Source organism: Ochotona curzoniae, unplaced genomic scaffold (assembly GCF_017591425.1).
Source record: "Ochotona curzoniae isolate NIBS_2020 unplaced genomic scaffold, NIBS_Ocur_1.0 contig_46, whole genome shotgun sequence".
NCBI classification, from domain to species: Eukaryota; Metazoa; Chordata; class Mammalia; order Lagomorpha; family Ochotonidae; genus Ochotona; species Ochotona curzoniae.
The window spans coordinates 8,622,772-8,646,423 of record NW_024466340.1 but is presented as its reverse complement, the minus strand read 5'-3'; the positions used below and the strand labels follow the sequence as shown (position 1 = coordinate 8,646,423).

At 55.8% G+C, this 23,652-nt stretch overlaps 1 protein-coding gene across 1 annotated transcript in view; it reads left to right on the top strand.

The window, feature by feature from the left end:
* Nucleotides 1–23,652, top strand: part of TMEM132D (transmembrane protein 132D) — a 259,981-nt gene that overhangs the window by 46,750 nt on the left and 189,579 nt on the right. Inside the window, exon 2 of the mRNA XM_040986864.1 lies at nucleotides 19,340–20,228. Within this exon, the coding sequence (XP_040842798.1) occupies nucleotides 19,340–20,228 (889 nt within the window). The remainder of the gene's footprint in view (nucleotides 1–19,339; nucleotides 20,229–23,652) is intronic.

Here is a 23,652-nt window from a genome sequence, read left to right as displayed (position 1 = left end):
CCATCTGGGGCTGGGGGACAGCTGCTTCCTGAAGAAGCACAGGGGAGGGAGGCGCAGCAGGGAGAGAGACCAGAGCAAGGAGGGAAGCGGGGAGAGGACAGAGGGAGGAGAGCAGGGGTGGGGCGGAGCGAGAACAGCAGAGTCAGGATGGATGCACTCTGGTTATGCTGGAGCTGAGGAGAGCTTTGAGCAACAAGTGTCCTCATTGTCCAGAACATTCTGGTTCATTTGTGCTTATCCCATCTGCCATAAATGGCAGTCTTGGTGCTTGGGGCACCTCCTTTCCATCCCACCCTTGGCAGCCTGGGTGAGTTTCCTCTGCAAACCGGAGACCCGTGCTCTCGTTGCCCCACACTGCTTCTTGTCTGTGAATTTGCTCTGTCAGCAGAATGGCTCAGCCCTGTTCCCACATGAGTCGCTGGGATGTGACATCCTCTAGATCTTTGGTGGTGGCCTGCGGTCCGTCCACGCGCACCCCCAGAGTCTGTTTCCCTGCTTTTGATTGGAGTCAGGATACTCGACACAAGCACCCACCACTGGTGGTTCCAGGCGCCCGGTCCAGTGGCTACCTCTGTCAAGTGTGGCAGGACAGACCCACAGGGCTGCTTTATCACACAGAACTGGGATTTGTTGCCCAGTCCCACCTGCCGTCTGCTGTGCAGGCCTGGCAGAGTGGAGTCCGGTGTTGCTGTTGGCTCTTGGTAGTAAAGGTCATGGCCCCAGCAAGTGCCACCTGCTGTCTGCTGTACAAGCCTGGCAGAGTGGAGTCCGGTGTTGCTCCTTCATGTGGTATGGAGGGAGATCAGCCCTCATGGCAGAACACACAAGCCAGATGAGCTCCTGGACTGATGGGTCATCTGTAGGCTGTAGCTGGGGAGGGTGGACAGGAGGGCAGAGGGGCACTGGTCAGGCTACAGAAAGGAGTGTTGGTGAAGGAGAAGCTGGCATGCCCAGGCTGGCCTGGTTAACACAGACAAGCTGCCATTGGTGGCACTGGCTGAGTCCCGGCTGCTGTGCTTGAACCCAGCTCCCTGCTAGAACAGTGGGTGTTGGCTCAAGGATCTGGGCTCCTGCCACCACGGCAGAGACCTCACTCCTGCCACGCTCCTGACACAGCAGTTATGGATGTTCTCTCTCGTTTATCACAGGGGGGTGAGGGGCCCTGCCAAGACGTGCCTGCAGGACCCCTGGGGAATCCAAGGGCATGCCCGTTTGCTGCTCTGCAGCCTCCCGGGACAGCTGCCATGGTTGTTCTTCCCCTTGGCCCAGGCTTCCCCTGCAGGGGCTGTGAGTGGCCTGGTCATGTAGTCTTCTCAGAAGATTGCTGCGTCCGCTTCTCCTGGCAGCTCTTCCTATCTCACAGGACCCCTCGGGTCTGGGGGAACAGCAGGATCCTGGGTGCTTGAGGCCATTCTCAGGAGAGTGCTGTCTGCACAGAACCTGCACCAACGCCTCCGTGGAGCTGCCGTGGGACCGGCTGCACGGTGCACGCGTCAGGCGTGGAGGGAGCAGGTTTCAGTGGGGCAGTGGGAGTGACGCCAGCACAATGCCTGGTGTACAGCAAATCTGAGCTTTATTTTCTGGAAAATCTTTGCATATTTGGAGTATTTCCCCCAGGTGCTGTCTCTCTGGGGCCTGTTGGGTGTGCAGGTGCAGGGTCTGCTCGTCCTGCAAGTCTGCTGGATGTGGCAGGTGGACCTCCAAGGAGCCACAGGGAGGCTTGAGTCCTGGGGACACAGGTGTAGTTGAAGGAGAGGGGGCTGGAGCTGAAATGAGAAGGCAAGTGAGGGGGAGGCAGGCACTCCATGTCGGAGGGCCTGGCTTCAAGGTGGCCTTCACTTCGGGTCCAGCTTCCTGTAAATGTGTACCCTGGAGGCAGCAGGTGCTGGGTTTGGTCTCAGTCCTAGCTTCATTCGGAGTGTGAGCCAGTAAAGGAAGATCTGTCTATTGCTATGCCTTTCAAATAAAGGAGCATAAATAAACTTTAAGTATATTGAGGACAATTGAAAGATCTTAAAAATACTGTCCCAGCACAGTTAGCTCAGAGCATAGAAGTTCATGTGTCATGGGTGAGGGGACAGATCCAACTCATCTAACAGCAAATGCAGAGGAAATGTGCGGTGTTAATTTTCTCTTGTTGAAATTGATGGATTTTAAGTGTTTCCTTTCTGGTCCTTGCTGAATATCGTGTGATTGTATATGGGCGTGTATGTCTCTTTTCAATTAACTTGTCAGTCTACACTTATTTTTCATGGGATTTAAAAAACATTTTAAATTATTCCAAATTGTTTAAGTAAATGCACTTACTGATTTGTGAAAGTCCAGGATTTGGCCTGCAGTGTTTTTACTGGAATCTCTTTGTGGTCTGGAGACCATTTGGAAGCCCTGCACAAAACAATTCTTACTTTAATCAATTGGATTAAGTTCAGGGACAAAGACTCTTCATGATTTCTTTCAGATTTGAATAATGCAGGAGCTATACTTGCTTTAAACAGCCCTGCACATCAGGCTGCAGGCAACGAGTGATCCAACGCCAGCCTCTTGGGTGCTGCTGGAGGGGGCATAGACAATGCAGCCGCTTGCCCAAAGGGTTAGGGTTAGGGTTAGGGTTCAGGCCTGCAGGGTTAGGGTTAGGGCTCAGGCCAGGAGATCCTGATGTGCTAGACGCACAGCTCAGAGAAATGCGTGTGGTGTGTCATGCCGAGCAGGGCTGCACTGACACTGGCCCTGGTAGTGGTCTCCCTGAGAGCAGTGGTGAGTCCCCTGGCTTTACAGCAAGGAGAGCAGGCGCCTCACTGTGGGAGCTCGGGCGGTGTTCTCACAGGGACAAGGCATCTGTGGCTATTGCTGCCTGCTGTCCATCTTCTTCTGTTCCGGTGGCTTGAATATCACCTCCTTCGTTGTGTGTTGTCTCAGCTGAAACATGATGACAAAGCCTGCAGGCTCCTAGCCAGGAAGTGAGTAGTCCCTCAAGCCACTGCTACTTCCAGAGGACAGAAGGGGTGAGAGTTGCTTTAAAGAAGTCAGATTTTGTGATGCAAATGGCATAGTTTGACACTGCTCACAGTAACATTGTGTGAACTGGCCTTGGATAGAGAGAGGAAGGGTTGAGCAGGAGGATGCGAGTAGACAGGAGACAAGTTGGCTGCAGAAGGCTTGATTTTCAGCAGTGTGGCTGAGAGGCGTCCTTAAGCCTCTTCGGAGCACTCTTCAGGAGACAGTCAGACTGCTATTCGGAGTGAAGTGCAAGTAGTGGGCGGGAGGCAGGGACACTCTTGTTGACCAGTCTGTGTCCAACAGCGAAGACCTAAGCAGTTCTGTGCAGCTCATCATGGGCTTACCACGAAACTGTGTGACTTCAGGTCAGTGGATCCAAGAACAAATGCCTTCCCCTCTACATCCCAGCCTATGCTTTTCTCCCAGTTTTATACATTAGGAGATTGGACTCTCTTCCACGTTAGTAATAGAAAATCCTGAAGATCAGGGCGCCATCTTACTTGACGAGGCACCTATCATTAACAAGAGCTGGGAAGGTTGCAGCTGTCTGCTGGTGATCGCTGAACAGGGAACGTGTGACCGAGGGCATTGGACCTGCAGAGGTGCAGTGGCCAGGTTGGAGCTCTGGGTCAGTACTGTGAAACTTCACTTAAAGTTGGACTTCAAATCCATAAGAGAGAAAGACAGAGAGAGAGAGAGAGAGGAAGAGAGAGAGAGAGAGAGAGAATGAATATGTTTTATGCATGCAGCACATGGCCTATTAAGTTCGGTGTTACATCCTTAGGAATAAAATCAGTAATGACAACAATAATGAGAGTGACAACATCAGAACCATGGACAGCACCGTGCCCGTCCCTTTTCCAGCCTCATAGTGATGTTACAGACAGGCAGTTCCTTGGCCATTGTCTTCATTACCTGCTGTCTGTTGTTGGACAGCACAGGCAAGTGATGTCACCACCATTTAGAAATGCAGGTTCAAGAAATCATAGACTTGCCGAGGGTGACAAAATGAGCCCCGAGGGACCTGCTTTCCTAACAAAACACCCACTTTTACTTCTTAGTCTCGTGGACAGACGCCTGTTCAGATCCAAAACTTTGGACAGTGCTTAAGGAGAAAGTGCTCACCACTCGGCATTTCTCCATTATCATCTCTTGCTGTTTTCCATCAGCGAGTCTGAGTTCCAGAACTTTCCTTCTGGAATACAGAATTGGACTTTTCAATGGGAATATCGTCCAGGATTAGCTTGTCACATTTTCCCATGACCCCTGTTTCTCTTCCTCAGTCCCTGTAGCATGAGTGACATACTTAGACCCCACTAGTCAGGGTCATGGAGTTACAGATCCCATGTGTGCTGCCATCAACTTCAAGAGCCACTTCTTTGTCCCTTTGTTCTCATTCCCAGGTTAGATCAGAAGCTGGTCCCTGACTGCGTGTGAAGGATTTCCCATTGAGCTCTGCTGAGAACCACGCTTCCTGCTCTACCTCACAAACCTTTATTCCCCCTCCAGGACCCAGTGCCCTCTGTACCATCTTGGATGCCAAGAGGCAGATGGAGACACTGCTGCCCCGGGGTTCTTTTACAAGCCCGCCAGCACCAACTTTCACAATAGGTGTCCAATTATTGACAGAGTATCCATGGGCACACATACCATGTGTGAATGTGGATTCTTGCCCTCTCACGGAGGTTTTGTCCTGGTAAGATGGGGTGCAGATGAGGAGCAAGTGTGTCAGATGGTGCCAAGTGTGTCAGATGGTGCCAAGAGCAAGTGTGTCAGATGGTGCCAAGCGGAAGGGAGCCCAGCTGGGGGGCCCCTGTGTGAGGTGCTGCAGCTCTGTGGTGGAAGAAGCCGTCACATTTAGAGACCTTGTCAAATGAAGCCAGTAGGACTGGATCCCCACTGGACTAGGAGGAGGTCAGTGGTGGTCCCTGAGCAGCTGGAAGGGCAAGGTTGCTGCTACTGTGATGGTGTAGCTAGACTCAAGCATAGGTTTGCATGTTGCTCCAACACTGGCTTCCTGGCCCGATAAGACAGGAGTCCTCAGGCTCTGGGAGGCCCTTGTGAAGGTTGCAACCTGAGGAACTACCTTTCCTCCCACCACAGATGGGTCACATTTACTGAGAGAGAAAGTAGGAGTCACTTTGTCCAGTACCATGAGCCAAGCAGCCCACTGCTCACCTCCCCCTCATGCTGTGATTCTGCTCAAACCCCAAGCTCTCCTGGGTGTTTGATCTGATGGCACATTCTAACCACCCCCCTGGGACAATGCCCTCTTGTTTCCTTCTCAGAGCTCTGCTGTGGGCTCCAATTGCACCTCTGGCAAAACCTTGTCACAGCCGTAAGGGTGACCTCAGAGGCAGGCAACAGCAAACCGCTCCCTGGCCTCTAAACTGTGAGGCTGTGAAGACAGGATGCAGGTGGCTCATGGTGGCTTCCTCTCAGGCAGGCCTGGGTCTCCAGGAATGACTGAGGGATAAAGACTGACTCAGCGACCTTAAACACATTCCTGGCACCGTCTACATAATCCCCTCTCTTTGGAAGGTGGGGCCTCAAGTTCACGAGTTTGCTCCTTGGTTTTATTTATTTAGCAAATGTCATGGTGAGTGTATTCTGTGCTCGGTATCCCGAGGGACCTCCAGGCAGCAGAAAACCAGTGATGTTCTCTGGGGTGATGCTCATTGCTCGTGTTTGTAAGTCAGAGCTTGTCCTAAGCCCTGCACCCAGACGTTACCTCATGTGACCGTAAGAGCCCTGTGAGGTGCTGTCCTGTTGCGATGTCCACCCTGCAGAGCAGGACGTGAGGGTCAGAGGCAGTGATAAGAAGTGGAGGGGGGCTTGGACTGAGAATCGGGGTGCCTTGTCCTTCAGATTTGAGAAGTGGGGCTAGAGGCTGGAGAAGGGTGTCCAGGCAGCAATGGGTTTGGAAGGCCCCCCGCCCCTGGGTTTGGATCTCTCAGAGGTCTTGGCAGCAACAGCCCTTGCTGTGTTGGTGCTGATTCAGAAAGGCCACAAGGAAACATTTCAGAAATAACAAATGTGGTGAAGTAGGACTCAGCCTACATAGTGCTTCCAGCCAGCTTCTCCAGGCTGGCTGTGAAGGGGGTGTCATGGAATTTCCTGTCTCGGTGTCCTTACATCTCTGCCCCAGGAGACTGTGAATCTGTGGCTGTGTTTGCTTCACTGTGTCTGCTTAGCACCCAGCCTGAGGGGTTCCGGAGAGGCCTTACTGTCCGGAGTCCAGAGTCAGCTCTCAAGAGCCGGCTTCGTGCTCTAAGCCCGTGGTGCCTTGGGCACTGCTGGGAGCCGAGCTTTTTGCAGGACTGCTCAATATAAAAAGTGTTTGGGAAGATGGGTATTAAGGACCATAGTGCAAAAGGACTTCCGGGCACAGGGCACCATACAGACTTGTTTGCTCAGCCCATGTCTGGTGGACCCTCCCAAGCACTGTTCTGTGTCATCTCTGCCTCTTAGTACCACAGGGCTGTCATGGGCCGTGAAGATGACACCCAGCTTAGCTGGTCACTCAGCTGACTCATACGTAGCTCAGGCAGAGTCCGTTGGGCTGCCCGCAGTCACATGGTACACAGTATCTTCCTACCCAGGCCTTCCTCTGTGTTGTGCAGTATTACGCGAGGGATGCCCATGGGTGCTTTAGCACCTTCCAGGTTGTTGGTGGCTAGGTGTCAGTGGGACGAGCTTGTCCATGGGCAGGGGAGGCACGTGCTCCTGCTCCTGGAGCACCAACAGGAAGGCTGGTTGGCAGGACGTGGCAGGACAGGGCGAGAGCCTCCTGCAAGTCAGTGTGAGTGGTCACAGCACCCTGCTTGAATGCTGTCACCAAGGGCGGCTCCAGCTTGGCTTCTCGGGCACCTCTGTGGCTGGACCACAGTGTGTCCACCTTGTAGGTGTAGGAGCTGCACTTCGGTTGAGAACCTGAGGCAGGCACGTGCCACCTTCTCAAGCAGGTTGCCTCCTCGGTCCTTCTGCCCTGTGTCCATCCTGGACATATGGTGGTTCATCCAGAGCTGCCACCTTCAGTGCAAATGTGCACATGGGGGATACTGATTCTCTCTGAAAAGTCACTCAGGAACACAGCAGCGTGGGGCAGAACATAGGAGCACTCACCCCGCATCTAAGGGTGAGCTGGCACCTCTTCCCCCTCTTAGCTTTGGAACCTGTCCTTCTTGGGAGTAGGTGCCCATGGTTTGGAAAACTCGGAACTCTGGTTCTCAGCTGTAGAATTCCTGCCTTCTTCCCATGGAGATGGGAGTGTCTTGTGACACAAGAACAGGCCCAGCTCGGAGGCAGTCCCGGTCTTCTTTGGGGGCTGCACCTGCTCTGGCCCAGAGGTCCCGGGGCGGGGGAGGGCGTGGCTGAAGCACGGGGGCTGGTGGTGCTGAAGACGCCCTCCTCACAGGGCAGCCTGTCCCGCTTGGCAGCGTTGGCTCACCTTACAACACGGGGCTGGGGTTCTTCCATCCCGGGGGGCTTCAGTGGAGCACTCGGGTGAATCTGTCAGCAGGCCTCCTTCCTCTAAGCTGTCTCTTCTCCCTCCCGACTCCTGTTTCTCCTCTTCCCCCCGCCTTCCTCCCGCGAAGGAGGTCGCCCTGCCTGTGTCTGCTGGCAGCGGTGCACTGTGGAAGTACATGACGCTGGTTGTAATTCTGTTGATTACGCAGCAGGACTCACAGGGCCCCTGTGAGTTTAGCAGCAAGATTTCTAATCCCATTGATTTGTTTTCCTGGCATTTGGTGGGATAGTAGAGCTGAGACAATTTAAATAAGATTTTGAGAAATGAATGGAGGAGTCCTTTAATCTACTTGGCTTGTTCAGCCGTAGCAGATCGATACAGCACTCTCCTGGCTGCAGAAATGCGGAGGGCGTGGCCTGCTGGGCAACCTTTCTGGGTGATCAGGCCACTTTGTATCTTACATTTCGGTCTCACTGATTTCAGAGAGTCTTTGTGAGGCTGTCATGGTGGCTGCAAACCCCAAGAAGCTTCGGAGAGTGCCGGTGCTGTTTTCAGTAGAAGCCCCGGACGAAGCCCCGGGCCTCCCGGACACCAGGATGGGTGTTTTCAGTTTTGTTGGTTAGCTGATTTTCTTTACTGCGCTTGGTATTGTATTTGCCCAAACCATCCTGCCTGTTGAAGAAACGCCAAGGTCCTTAGCACTGGGAATAGCTTCTGCCGACTCACGTCTCCCAGGGCTGGGCTGTTTTATGTACACACACGTTAACACACATGCACGTGATCACACACATAGGTGCTCAGAAACAAGCCACATGCACCTCAAACACTTGGTCATGAAAAAACGGAATTCAAACATGACATTGTTGGTGGAAGAGCCTTGGGCACTTCCTTCCCGAGTTCTTGGTGGTACCCTCGTGCGTCATGCTGAGGCAGATGTCAGGGGTGTGTGAGGCAGTGGGCACCACCCATGCGTGTGACCGGAAGCTGTGGCTGGCCCCCTCAGCAGGGGCTGCTTGCTCTGATGGTGGGTAAGCATGGAGAGTCCTTGTCCTGGTGTCTGGGGAGGATGAGGGATGTGGGCTTCAGCATGTCTGGCTCCCGTGGCATTGCTTAGTTAGGGGATAACCCAGCGCCCTCAGGCTGAGCTGTACGTCCTCTGGGTCTATGTTGGCCAGTGCAGGTACTCGTTGTCACAGCTGGCTGGAGGGATGTGGCAGGGGTGACACAGGCCCCCGCAGGCAGCAATGTCCCGGCCCTCCGGCTGAGTTAGGGAGGCACAGCTCAGGAAGGCAGTGACAGTTTTCTAAACATTTAAGCCGAGCGCTTGCTCTCTTTTAAGATGCAAAAACTCATTTCTCTATGAAGCCAGTGCTTTTTGTGTCTCCTAAAACGTGCTTATCTTGAATTTTGTGTGCAAAGTGACTCCGGCCTATGGTCTGCTGACTTAGGGACTCCTAGGAAGCTGCTCCCATGGGGCAGTGGATCCTGGGGCACACAGTGCCCCCGTCCTGTGACCTTCCTGTCACCCGGGATACCACGAGTGTGTCTGTGTGAGAACTAGCCCATGCTTTATGTCATGTCTAAGCTGCTTAGGAAACTGCTTGGGTAGAGCAATATTTCAGATGCAAAATACAATTTTCTCTGTGTGAGTTGTATTTCTGTAGCCAGTAAAATAATGTTTATTTCTACTTCTGTGAAGTCAATAGCACAGGGAGACAGTTCCCACGCACTGTGGAAAGAGGCAACATCCCAGTGTTGTGAAGGAGAACTGTAGGCAGAGGCGGCTCCTGGAGGGCACACTGTCCTCAGAGCAGCAGCAGCGTTGCGTGTTGTTAGGCTGCTCTGTTACCTGGAAGGCAGTTGTACAGGAAGTCAGGAAGGCAGAGCTGTAGGGGGAATGTGGTGAGAACGGCCAGGTAGCCAGGTGCATCCCAAGATCAGGGAGCGAGTGGGAAGCAGGGTGTGTGTGTGAGGTTTATGGGATTGTGTGTATGGGGTACAGGGTTGTATGTAATGGGTTTATGGGGCTGTGATTATGGGGTATGGGCTGTGTAGGGGGTACGGGGTTGTGTACATGAGATACGGAGTTGTATGTAATGGGCTTATGGGGCTGTGTGTGTGGGGCACAGGGTTTTGTGTATGGGGTTTTGGGGGTGTATGTTTGGGATGGCCCAAGCTTCCTGGGTTGAAAACATGAGGTCGGGGGCACTGGGATGGGCACTATACCTTCCTTTTCACCTTCACCCTGTCCGTGACCTGCGTGGGGCCGTAGCAGAGAACTTTTGCCAGTTCTCCAGGGAACTGGATGAGACTCCCCTCAGGTGCTCAGCATAGACCCAGAGAGATTTCTGGCAGAGTTTGCCACCTCAGCTTCCACAGCCACCTGTTCTAAGGGCTCTGTGATGTTTCTGACACACAAACCCTTGCGTTTTCAATATTGGTCTCAGTTACTCTGCTACAAATATGTTTTTATGCAAAATATGTTAGAAAAGTAACACTTGGCCATTCCACAAATAGAAAATAGAAATGAGCAAAAATCAGAAAACTGGTATTGACTCATAAGTTCTAGAGCTGGTGGAAACCCAGCATTTGCAGATAGATGTAACTGAGGTGGTATGGCACAGGGGAAGAAGATGGGTGGGATGGGTGGTTAGAGTAACCTGTCCATGGAGAGGGGGACGCCAGTTCATCCCTCCACACCAGCACTCCCGCCACTGCCCATCGTGGCAACCCCTGACTAGCCATCAGCGAGCTTTGCCAGTGCTGAATTTGTTCCTGCCCGGCCTTCGGCAAGCACTGCCAGTGTTGAGTTCGTGCTAGTACCTTCTCCCCTGCAGTCTGCATGGGGCTCTCTCTCTCTCCCAGTTGGTGGGGCTCTCTCTCTCTCTCTCTCTGTCTCTCTGTCTCTCTGTCTCTCTCCCAGTCTGTGGGGCTCTCTCTCTTTCTCTCCCCCAAGTCTGTGGGACTCTCTGTCTCTCTGTCTCTCTGTCTCTCTCTCTCTCCCCCAAGTCTGTGGGGCTCTCTCTCTCTCTCTCTCCCAGTCTGTGGGGCTCTCTCTCTCTCCCCCCAGTCTGTGGGACTCTCTCTCTCCCAGTCTATACGGGGCTCTGCCATTCCTGTGTTCTTGGGTTTTGTCCACACTCTTCAGCTCATGCCACCTGAGCTTCTGGTGTGTTATGCGCATGCATGCTTGTTCTTAATGGCATCATCGTTTACTTGTACATTCATGTGCATTGAAAATACCCCCATGTCACTACATGGCTTTATTTAATGTATTATTTTAGTGGCTTTCTGATTTATGTAATGATTATGTCTTATTCAATGATTACATATTACGTAAGGACCTCCTAAATGCCAGGCAGGCACTGGCTATGTGGCCTAGATGGGGACTAGTATAGATAATGTCTTTGCCCTTTCCGTGCCCGAGTCCCAGCTGATTAGGTAAATAATGCAAAATGTGGTGCAGGGTGTGAGAGAGAATGTAGCCGGCCACTGTTAGTCGGCTCCTGTTTGCTGTGGAATTAGCTCATGTCCTGCCAGTTGCTATGAATTTTGTCCATTTTTTTTCCCTGAATTTTATTGTTGCTTTGAATCTTGAGGTTTACCTTTCAAATCCTTCTAGCCTTTAACTGTTAATTATTTTTGCTGTGATGTCATAAAATGGGCTGTTGATTTTTATCCTCTAATCTGATGTCTTAGGGCTGTCGGGTAACACTGGGTCTTGGTTTTGCGTATGTTGGTTGGGTGGCCTGCTGGTCCTGGCATGTAGTCGTGCTGGGAGATGGGGTCCTTGTTTCCATGCAGACATTCCAATTGGTGCCCCAGGACAAGGTGGCCTTCCTGTGCGTAACGTGGACTCTCCCCTCCCTTCTGCTGCCTTTCCTTCCCTGTGGTGAACTGGATGGATTGGGAATGAATCCTACATGCAAGTCGATGGTTTCAAGTATTTAGAGACACAGAGGAAGATCTTCCATCCAATGGTTCACTCCCCAAGTGACCACAACGGTTGGACCTGAGCCAGTCCGACACAAGGAGCCCAGAGCTGCTTCTGGGTCTCCCACGTGGGTGCAGGGTCCCAAGGCTTTGGGCCTTCCTTGACTGCTATCCCAGGTTACTAGCAGGGAGCTGGATGGGAAGCAGGGTGGTGGGATTAGAACTGACGGCCATGTGGGGTCTCAGCATGTTGAGGATGGGGGCTTGAGCTGCTAGGCTATTGTGCTGGACCTGATTTCAAGTTTTTGGTGAGTGTGTGAACGTATTTTTCTTTGTGAACAGCTTGCATGTCTAAAGTCAGATCTCACTGTGGCAAACCTGAATTTCCCTTGAGTTCCAAGGGCTGTGGGTTTGGGGCACTGGTTTGGAATATAGCTCTGTAGGAATGGCAGGATCCAAGTGGGAATCTGTGGCTGACCGCAGCACTGGGCGCCGGGAGTAAAGCTTCCCTGAGGAGTCGGGCCCTGGCTGGACCTGACAAGTGGGGAGGATGTTGTCCAGTGGTGTTTGGTGTCTGGAGCACAAGGAAGACCCTCCCTTTTATCCACAGAATTTTAGGGCTGTGGGACAGGATGAGTGAGGCAGTTACTTAAGGGTCATTGGAAACCACTTTTCTGTTTGCCCAGTGGGGCTGGTCCCCACTGCCTCTGGCCAGGACTGTGCTTTTCCTGTCTTGAGTGACCCAGATTCTTAGTTCTTAATTCTTCTCTTTTGTTAAGTCTTATTATTAGAGAGGGAAGAGAAGAGGGTGAGATGAGCTGGAGACAGAACTCCAATCTGCTGGTTTCCCGTCCCTGTGATGCCAGGGCTGGAGCCAGGTCCCTGGAATGCCCTGCGCGTTTCCCATGAGAGAGGCAGGTCCCTGGAATGCCCTGTGTGTTCCCCATGAGAGAGGCAGGTCCCTGGAATGCCCTGTGTGTTTCCATGAGAGGGGCAGGTCCCTGGAATGTCCTGTGTGTTCCCCATGAGAGAGGCAGGTCCCTGGAATGCCCTGTGTGTTCCCCATGAGAGGGGCAGGTCCCTGGAATGCCCTGTGTATTCCCCATGAGAGGGGCAGGTCCCTGGAATGCCCTGTGTGTTTCCATGAGAGAGGCAGGTCCCTGGAATGCCCTGTGTGTTCCCCATGAGAGGGGCAGGTCCCTGGAATGCCCTGTGTGTTTCCCATGAGAGAGGCAGGTCCCTGGAATGCCCTGTGTGTTTCCATGAGAGAGGCAGGTCCCTGGAATGCCCTGTGTGTTTCCCATGAGAGAGGCAGGTCCCTGGAATGCCCTGTGTGTTCCCCATGAGAGGGGCAGGTCCCTGGAATGCCCTGCGCGTTTCCCATGAGAGAGGCAGGTCCCTGGAATGCCCTGTGTGTTTCCATGAGAGGGGCAGGTCCCTGGAATGCCCTGTGTATTCCCCATGAGAGGGGCAGGTCCCTGGAATGCCCTGCGCGTTTCCCATGAGAGAGGCAGGTCCCTGGAATGCCCTGTGTGTTCCCCATGAGAGAGGCAGGTCCCTGGAATGCCCTGCGCGTTTCCCATGAGAGAGGCAGGTCCCTGGAATGCCCTGCGCGTTTCCCATGAGAGAGGCAGGTCCCTGGAATGCCCTGTGTGTTCCCCATGAGAGGGGCAGGTCCCTGGAATGCCCTGCGCGTTTCCCATGAGAGGGGCAGGTCCCTGGAATGCCCTGTGTGTTTCCATGAGAGGGGCAGGTCCCTGGAATGCCCTGTGTGTTTCCATGAGAGGGGCAGGTCCCTGGAATGCCCTGTGTGTTTCCATGAGAGGGGCAGGTCCCTGGAATGCCCTGTGTGTTTCCATGAGAGGGGCAGGTCCCCGGAATGCCCTGTGTGTTTCCATGAGAGGGGCAGGTCCCCGGAATGCCCTGTGTGTTTCCCATGAGAAGGGCAGGTCCCTGGAATGCCCTGTGTGTTTCCATGAGAGGGGCAGGTCCCTGGAATGCCCTGTGTGTTTCCATGAGAGGGGCAGGTCCCTGGAATGCCCTGTGTGTTTCCATGAGAGGGGCAGGTCCCTGGAATGTCCTGTGTATTCCCCATGAGAGAGGCAGGTCCCTGGAATGCCCTGTGTGTTTCCCATGAGAGGGGCAGGTCCCTGGAATGCCCTGTGCGTTTCCATGAGAGGGGCAGGTCCCTGGAATGCCCTGTGTGTTTCCACGAGAGAGGCAGGTCCCTGGAATGCCCTGTGTATTCCCCATGAGAGGGGCAGGTCCCTGGAATGCCCTGTGTGTTTCCATGAGAGGGGCAGGTCCCTGGAATGCCCTGTGCGTTTCCCATGAGAGAGGCAGGTCCCTGGAATACCCTGTGTGTTTCCATGAGAGGGGCAGGTCCCTGGAATGCCCTGTGTGTTTCCATGAGAGGGGCAGGTCCCTGGAATGCCCTGTGCGTTTCCCATGAGAGTCAGCATCACTCCTGCCTCCTGTGGTCTACGTTAGGATGTTGGGTCGGGGGTGCAGCTGGGAGTTGAGGCCAGGTCCTCTGGTGTGGGACCCAGGGTTCTCACCTACCAGGTGAGGAGATGCAGACCGGATTCAGCCTCATGGCAGAGCATAAACACTGTCCTTCATCTTTCCCAACACCGGCTGTGTGGGCAAGGAGGAAAGCTGGCTGCCACCTCCTCCTCAGCTTTCCCACAGGTTCTCAATTAGAACTTGGTGAGTTTCTGAGCTGGAAGGGAGCACAGACCAGGTTAGTCAGTGTGGGTGCAGCAGTGTGGGAACCACGGAGACCAGCAACCCGGGGGCTGCCCCACCTGCACACACAGCGCCAAGTTGAGGACTGCAAACAGACTGACGTCTAGCTTGCACTCACATATGCAGTTAAATGTCACTGATGGATTCAGAAAGCTGAGTGAGTGACGTGAGTTGGGTCGCTCATGCCTGGGAGGGCCTTGCTGGAGAGGCAGGCCCCGGAGTGGACTGGTGTTTCCTGATGGGTGTTCTCTTGGGAGAGACCCTCCGTGTTCCCACTTGGACTCTGTCCTGGGTGCGATCCAGACAGGACATAGCCTGGATACAGCTGCTTCTCCCCTGGACCATGCGGGGCCTGGATTCTCAGAGGTCAGCTGGCCTCCTGGGCGAGAACAGGCTAGACAAGCACTTGTCTGAGCACCAGCAATATGTGCTGGCTGACCATACCCCTCACAAGTAGGCCCTGCTGGTCCTAGGGACCTGCCAGAAATGAGCAGAGTCCTGTTCTGGGCACGACGCTAGGTTCTTGTTTTAAGTCACAGCAACAATGGCATTTCTGGGCACCATGAGAAAAGGTACCTCAGCATCCTTTTGCGTGCATTCAATTTTTGTTGGGATGCATATCTGGATTAACCCTCTGTGGTCTGTCCTCTGATGGGTGGGTGTGCCCCTGAAAGCTGGACGTGACAGGAGACTGAGGAGTACAGCTTGCTGTTTAGCTGGACCCGTGAGATCATAGGGAGGCGGCCCTTGGAGGGGCCCAGGAGGAATGGGGGGGGTCAGCGAGGAGTGGTCTTGGAGTGGCCCAGGAGGATGAGGGGGTCAGGGTCAGCGAGGAGTGGTGCTATTCCCTTCCTTTTCAGACAGGGAAATGAGGTCACAGAGCTGTGCAGCTTGTCGAGGTCACCCCATGAGTAAGGCCCTGGGAGAGACTGTGACACACCGTTCAGAGGGGCACACTGCACTGGGGGTGCAGAGCTGGGTGGCACAGACCTGAGAACTATGTGGCATAGTGCCTGCATCCAGAGGGGCACACTGCAGCTGGCTCTGCCCACAAACCCGCTGTCGCTCTTCCTACCACTATATGTGTTAACTTACTTGGAGGCCTTTAGCTCTCCACAGACTCCCAGGTAAGAACTATGCCTTCTACACAGCCTGAGCCCCTCCCGCATGGACGCTGCCTTCTGGGCCCGGCCACAGGCCCCGGCCGCTCCCACGTTGCACCTCTTCTCCCTCTGCGCAGCTCTCCGTCCTCTCCACCATGCCCCTCCAGCAGCACAACGGGAGCCTGCTCCAGAGGCTGGCGTCCTACAGCTGCTGTGCCCCACCGCAGGCCCGAGGGCGGCTCCACATGACTCTCCTTCTCTCCTTGTGAATGTAGCCAGCGATGCTTGTGTCGGATCTCAGGGAGTTTACTTCTACCATCCAGGGATCCCACATTCACAGTTTATTCAGATACTGCTCTGCACAGCCTGTCAAATTGAGTGAACTTGATCCCAACACAGCCCGCAGTGAGCCAAGGGCACACAGGTGCAGGTGAGAGAGGCCAGATTCAAGCCCAGAGGTCTCTGTCATTGACCACGAAGCAACGGGACCCTCGATGAGCCACATAAGGCCCAGCTCGCTCTTGTGATCCCATCCACGTTAAATTGTATGCTCCCGAAATTGGTGTGAAAATCGGCAAGTAATTCCCAGTGACTCGCGGGAGAATGTAACACCTTGAAGGTGTGATCAGCCAGACACCTCTCCTTGACCTTGGAAGAAATGCAATTCTCGATCAGAGCCCGAGACACTCAGATGTGCCTGTAGGCCTGAAGGTCTAGCGACAGGCAGGAGCAATCCATCGACACTGGCTGCAGGTGACTGCGGGCTCTGGGTCTGGGGGCAAGGACACGGGACCCAGCAGAGGCAAGGGCGCTGCAGACCTGTTCTAGTGTACTGTCAGAGCAATGAGCTCCCCCGGCAAACACAGGGCCACTTTTCAATGATCCTCTCCAACATCACGAGGTGTGAGCAGCTTGCCCTGCCCTGTGCTACCATGCCCTGCCCTGCCCTGTGCTACCATGCCCTGCCCATGCCCTGCCCTGCCCAGCTTTGCAGTGCCCTGCCCTGCCCTGTGCTACCGTGCCCTGCCCTGCCCTGCCCTGTGCTACTGTGCCCTGCCCCTGCCCTGTCCTGTCCTGCCCATGCCCTGCTCTGCCCTGCCCTGCCCTGCCCTGCCCCTGCCCTGCTCTGCCCCTGCCCATGCCCTGCTCTGCCCTGTCCTGCCCATGCCCTGCCCTGTGCTACTGTGCCCTGCCCTGTGCTACCGTGCCCTGCCCTGCTCTGCCCTGCCCTGTGCTACCGTGCCCTGCCCTGCCGTGCCATGCCATGCCCTGTCCTGCCCTGCCCTGCTCTGTCCTGCCCATGCCCTGACCATGCCCTGTCCTGCCCTGCCCTGTGCTACCGTGCCCTGCCCTGCCCTGTGCTACCATGCCCTGCCCTGCCCTGTCCTGCCCTGCCCTGCCCCTGCCTGGAGCTGACTCCCAGGAAAGCCACATGTTTGCTTGTCACTCTGGGATCCTCACTTAAAACATGCTCAATCTCATCGCTCATGGCCTGTACGAGCTGATCTGTGTAGCCAAATGCCAGTTCCTCTGACAGGTGCATACGAAGCAGCACGCAGACACAGCAAGCCCAAATGCTCAACCAATGGGGCAGTAAGATCCTAAACAGTAGAGTCTGTCCTCCAAGAACTCAGAGAAGGAAACTTCCTCCAGTTTGTCTGTGTGGGGTGTGGATTCCGGGGTGAGAGAGCTGGCCAGGTGACTTGGGCAAGGGGCATGTGTCTTCATGGTTTTGCTTGCAGGTACCTGGGTGGCACCGCCCGGCTACCTCCGGTTTGTTTTCTGTGACTCACACTGAGGGATGCTGGGTTTGCAGGTGGTGAGTGGGGCCAGGTTGCATCGGAGCTTCAGGGAAACCTCTCCTGTATCGACCGCTGTGCTGTGAGGCTGCCCGTGGTGTGTGTCTGCTCACTGGGCCTGGGCTGTCGGGCGCTCCGTCCTGCACCCCAGCTGAGGCCGGGTCCTTTCATTGCATGGCCTGCGATCAGCAGGATGCAGAATCCATTTTAATCTGCTTTGGTGTTCTTTCAGTCGTGCTTTTGGGTCACACAGGGTCAGAGTCCTGTGTATCCACTGCTGTCTTTCTCCTATTAAAATATTACTGAGAAAGTATTTTAGAAAACGTTAACAATCATTGAAAACCTCCCCAAGGCCAATGAGTTGCCGTGTCTTTTCAAATGAGAGCTTGCTTCCAAGGCAGCAGAGCAAATACGGTTTTCCAAGTGGCTGTGAACTGGGGAGTGCGTGCTTTCTGTGACACTCAGCTCCTCCGAGTGTGGAGTGAAGTGGGGTCCTGGGGTCGCAGCGGAGCTCGGTGGGGCCAAGGGGCGACGTTGCCTTCATTGTCTGTGGCATGGAACGTGGCTGCGTTGGTTGCAGTTTCTTCACGAGTAAAAGAAGTAGCCTTGGCTTCTGCTCAGCGTGTGGAGCATTTTGATTTCAGTGAATTTTGTGTGAGAAGCAGATATATATATAAAATAGAGAGAGAGATCCTGTGCTCTGTGTCTGCTCGCCTGATGCCCATGTGGGCGGCCTTTGACCATCCCCACTGTCTCCCAGGATGTGCCCCAGCAGCGGCAGAGAGACTTCAGCAGAAGCAGAGCAGCCAGGACTGGCCCTGGGCACTCCATCAGAGGTTAGGTAGGCCCTGGCTCTGTGCCTACACGGTGCGGGGCATTCTAGAGCAGTGGACATCTGAGCCAAATACCAAGCAGCAAGAGGGACGGCCTGTGAAGTAGGGCTAGGAAACCTCTGGGCTGCAGCTCATGGTGTGGGTGACTTTGGGATGCCCTTGCAAGGATTCCCCGAGTGAAGCCGGCACCAGGCTGTGAGCCGAGGATCTCCATTTGCTGCACAGTTAAGTGTGCGTTCTCGAGCAGGGGGACTTGAGTTCAGCAGGGACATCCGGGGCCTTGGGATGCTGCTCACATTCAACTGCCCATCATCCGGCTCTGTGGCACTGGCCACTTCTGCAATGATTGACAAGTTGGTGTCAGGGTGATAATGAGACAGGTCTTACTCCCCCGGACACAGCATAGCCAGCCTTGCTCTGAGGCCCCTCCGGGCCGACAGAGGCCATGCAGCCTTTGGTGGACAGAGGACACTGTCCTCAGGGGCGGTGGGGAGAGGGGAGCCAAGGAAATGGCTTGCAGCAGAGCCACTCTTCATTCTGCACATACCCCATCTGTGTGTTGACTCGCTCCTGCCTTTGTCAGTTTAACAGTTATTGAGTCTCTGGTCTTGGGAGTAGAAAGCTAGAGAGCAGCCAGCTCCAGGCCTGCACCCCTGGCTGCTCTGCCCAGGCCTGCACCCCTGGCTGGTCTGCCCCAGGCCTGCACCCCTGGCTGGTCTGTCCCAGGCCTGCACCCCTGGCTGCTCTGCCCCAGGCCTGCACCCCTGGCTGCTCTGCCCCAGGCCTGCACCCCTGGCTGCTCTGCCCCAGGCCTGCACCCCTGGCTGGTCTGTCCCAGGCCTGCACCCCTGGCTGCTCTGCCCCAGGCCTGCACCCCTGGCTGGTCTGTCCCAGGCCTGCACCCCTGGCTGCTCTGCCCCAGGCCTGCACCCCTGGCTGCTCTGCCCCAGGCCTGCACCCCTGGCTGCTCTGCCCCAGGCCTGCACCCCTGGCTGGTCTGGAGCCTACTGGGTTGTGTGGGCGTTGGAGTGGAGCCCAGCTTCTGTGATTAGGGGTGTGGGGACAATGGCAGGATGTGGTGGGAAACAGAACTCAGGGTGAGGCAGTGGATGTGGGTGCAGGGGTGGCGGCAGATGGTTGGGCCCACAGGGCAGGGTGTGGGTCACCCAGGGGGAGAATCCACAGCCACCTTGTCCCTCAGAGGAAGTGTCGCGTGTACAGAGAAAACAGATCCGTAGCTTCAAGGAGGTTGAACCGTGGAGACTTAGGGACAGGGCTTCTTGTTACAGCTCTGTCATCTGGGTTTGTGCAAGGAGTGCATGTCTGGTGGGCCCCGAGGGGCAGGGCCCGGTGGGCCAGGCAGCTGGTTCACTCACCAACACCACGTGTACCCCTGCTGCTCACACTGGGGCTGGGCTGTGGGCACTAACCTGAGCTCCGATTCCCTCCCGACAGTGACCCAGAGCCGGGGCCTCCTGGAGAGCATCCAGAGGTTCTCACTGCTGCCCACCTACCTGCCTGTGACCTACCGTGTGGACAGCGCCAACATCTCCTTCTTCCTGAAGGAGGCCAACCAGGACCTCATGCGCAACTCCAGCCTGCAGTCCCGCGTGGAGTCCTTCCTCATCTACAAGTCCCAGAGGCTACCAGTGCTCACGGCCAGCTACGGGCCCTTCTCCGTGCAGCGCACGGTGCCCCAGGACCTGCTGCTGCCCTCCAGCCCCTTTGGCCTCACCGACACCTTCTCCCTGAACTGGAAGCTCAATACATACGTCCTGCACGATCGCGTTTTCCCAAGTCAGCCCCGGCTCCAGGTCCTGTTCCACGTGGCGGGCCGGGCCTGGGGCGAGCCCCACGTGGGGGAATGGCTGCCTTGCCTGCGGCTCTGGGCCTTCCGAGAGACCCGCGAGGTGCGGGGCGGCTGCCGGCTATCGGGGCCGCTGGGGCTGTGCGTGGCGCGGTTGGAGCTGCCAGCAGACTGGTTTGGGCCCCCCAGCGTGGTGGCAGGCAGGAGGCGGCCCGTGGACCCTGCCGAAGGCAGTCCTGTGGAGCTCTACTACACCGTGGAACCCGCGGATGGGTCAGGCGGCTGCACCGGGCAGGAGCTGCGGAAAAACAGCGGGCTGCGGTCAGGCCCAGGCGAGGTGGAGGAGTCCGGGCCGCCCCCACACAGGATCGGGAGCGTCTTTCTCTACCAGACGCCCAGCCGGCCCTCCCTGCGGGAGCTGCGCCTGGACAGCAACGTGGCCATTCATTACGTGCCCAGGAGCGTCAGGCAGGGCGACGTGCTCACGTTCCCTGTGTCTGTCTCCAGGAACACCACCCAGGGTGTCTTCACGCTGAGGTGAGTGAGCCCGCGCACGTCTGGGGGGCCCATGGCCGATGCCGCCACACAGAAGAGCTGTCCACCCCCACAGCAGGGCTCGTCTGCAGATGGCTGCCAAGTCTGCTGCTGTGTGTTTGCTAAAGTGCAGAGAGCAGTTGGATCCTCACTGGCTGCCCATTTGCTGGGGAAATCTCCTTTTGATCAGGTTTTCAGACTTAGGGAGGGCTGAGGTGGCACCTCATGCTCCAGGAGGGCCGTGCTCGGAGCTGGGACGCGAGCTGGGCGACAGCAGCCGCTTCTGAGTTGGACCGTTGACGACTCACAGTTGAGACCGCAGTTGTTACGGAGGATAGAGGACTCGGTTTTGCCAACTCGGATTCTATTCCGAACGTGTAAGATCTAAGTATAGTGTGAGACCAACCTCGAAGTTACCATTTCGCTTCTCCCTGGAATTAGAACCTCATGTTCAGAGCACGATGTGTGAGGAGTGTACAGTAGCATTTGTTGAGTGTCTTACGTAAGGGTGCACGGAGACGAGCCATGGAGGTGAGTGCCACGTGCCTTCGGCATGGGTGGCCCTGCTGGCCCTGCTGGCGGTGGCTGACAGCCGGTACAGGCGGTTTCGGTGGTGCACAGTCCAGTGTCCGTGTCACTGCCTGGCTGCACGTGTCGGGGCAGTGCTGTGCAGTTCTACCAAGTGGTGAGCTCTGAGTCTGGCCATGGGAACAGCTACTTTCCCGCGGTAGCTGAAGAGCCAGTGACCTACTGACTGAACTTGGTTGAGTCCTCGGGCTTGCTTTCCTGAGGGAAGGGTGGGCCGGAGTTGGCTGGACCGGTCACAGCATCTCAGGGACGCAGGCAAGTCTGTGGAAGCAGGCTTCAGCCGTGCCTCCGTGGTCCCTCTTTGGGCATCAGAACTGTTTTTGGCTGGTCTGAGACCCTCGGGCTTGGTCTCCAGGCTCATTAGTTTCACACACTGTCCTCTGTGGACACGGCCACCTGTGCAGCGTTTGGCTGACGGAAATGGAAAGTTCTGAGTAAGGGAAGCTCTGCTTCCCCGTGGTCTCTGTGTCGTGGCTTGGGTTTTCCTTGTCCAGGGTTGGAGTCCAACATTGCCTGGAGAGGCCACCAGCTTCCAGTCCTGCATGGAAGCTACGCACACAGCTGTGCTGAGTCTCCCAATTGTTGGTCCTGACTGTTGCACGATAGTCCACTGGCTGACGAGGCAGCTTTGTCCTTGGGAAACATCTAGATTTGGTCAGTCAAGTTGGAAGACGCTGGGTGTGTAGCAAGGTCCATTCCTCCAATTAGACCGGTCTTCCAGGTGGGAGGGTGGTGAAGTGAGGGTTTTGTGGATGCGTGTGTAACACGGCAAGGTGCTGTGTCCTCGGCCTCATCAGGAGCTCGCCTTGGTGGTGCACCTGCAGCTTGCTTCAAGCTCTCCTTATGAATGAGTCTGTTTGCAGAAACAGCTGGGGGTGCACTTGAACCTGGTGCTGCTGTTGGCCTTTCGTTCGCATTCCCATAATTAGAAAATAATTCAACCGTCCATCTTTCTAAATGAAGTCAGTTTGACACTAATTTAGCATCGACTCCAAATATTTAGCACGGGCGCAGTCTGCTCTGACCATCTGCTATAAATAACTGGCGCCTTCAGCCGCCTGTCCCCGAGTGCCTTCCTCAAAGCTTGCAGGCTCCTGTGCTCACAGTGCTAACGCGGCACGTGGGTGGGCAGCAGGGACTCCCCCACTGCTGAGGGATGGCCGGGGTGGGGAAGGGCCCGATGAGCTGCCACTCTGCTCTCGGACTGGCCGTCCGCGGACACTTGAGTGCCCGTGGTCCCGCGAGTGGCACGGCCCGCACCTCAGACGTCAGATTCTGTTCTGAGGACCCGTTTTGTGGCACAGATGATAGCAAAGGAAGTTCTTGCAAAAAGATCTCTGTGTATATGTGTGTGCACACGTGTGTGCGTTTGTGAATATATGTATGTGTGCACGAGTGTGTGCATGTGTGTGCCCTTGTGAGCATTTGTGTGTGTGAGCACACACGTGCCCTTGTGAGCATGTGTGTGTGTGTGCACTCTTGTAAGCATATTGTCTTATCCTGTGAGAACAAGAACACCTGGATGGGGCCCTCTGTGCTGAGCGTGTGCTGTCCAGCTGCTCCGTCCTGCGCTCCCCACGCCCTCTGTGCTGAGCGTGTGCTGTCCAGCTGCTCCGTCTTGCGCTCCCCACGCCCTCTGTGCTGTGCGTGTGCTGTCCAGCTGCTCCGTCTTGCGCTCCCCACGCCCTCTGTGCTGAGCGTGTGCTGTCCAGCTGCTCCGTCATGCGCTCCCCACGCCCTCTGTGGCAGAGAAGCCGCGTGCTTTCATCCCTCAGCATCTGACGGTCCCTTTCAACTTGAGCAGGGTTTCCCTTCAGGAGAACATCAGAAGCACCTGCCACATGAGGACCCTCTCTTCTGTGTCCTTCCTCCATTGTGGCTCTGTGCAGGTTCCTCCCCACAGACAGGGGAGTTGCCCTTCTTGTCCTGGTCGGCAGGTCTGTGGGTAGGGCTGGCTTGGGCTGCCTCCTCCGCCATGGGGCCAGCTTCGAGTTCTCCTCTGCTGTGGGGCCAGACTCGGGGTTTCTGCTTGTAGTGCTGGGGCCAGGCAGGAGACAGTTGCTGCACAGCATCCTCAGGGATGTCTAAAAGCTCAGAGAGCTGGAAGGGGCAGAGCTGGAGCGTGGAACGGGGGTCAAGAGAGCGGGGCTTTCCTTACAGGGTTACCGTTCCCAGGTCGGCCGAGGGAGGACCAGGTGAGGTGCTGATGAGCATGGAGCCGTACGCTTGCCAGGTCTCTGGGGTGGTGGGTGCCCAGTGCCCTCTGCCAGGCCTCTGAGGTGGTGGGTGCCAGGCACCCTGGACCCTGCTGAGCACCTCATGTCTACCATGTCTTCCGCCAGGTCTTCAATGTGGTGGGTATCTGGGAGCTCTTGGCAGACGAGGTGCGAGTCCAGCTGAGTGAGGTCAGGGCCGCCTTCCACCATGGCTGTTGTCCTCAGAGGAGTTTAGTGTGGCCTCTGCCTGCTCTGTGATGCTGTTGTCTTAGGCACAGGTGGACCCTGGCTGGTTTGGGACCTGCCTTTCTTTGCCGTCTGCTTTGACCCGTCCTGGCTCCCGCTGTGGGCGTCCAGGCTCCGTCTCCATGTCTCACCTTCGTCACCCTGCACTGTTGGCCTCTGTGGTTGGGAGATATGGAAGATTCTGGAAGGCTGGGCATGGAGGAAGGGAGTTGGCAAAGATTGCCCCCAGGCTGCAAGGACCCCTTCGGGTTCTGGCCCCAGCATGGGCGTGTTTGGCTTCTCCGTGTGCCACGCCGGGCTGCTGCCAGGGAGGCAGCTGTGATGTGCGCCTGAGGTGGAGAGTGCAGTAACGTTGACAGCTGTCTTGGCCTGACATC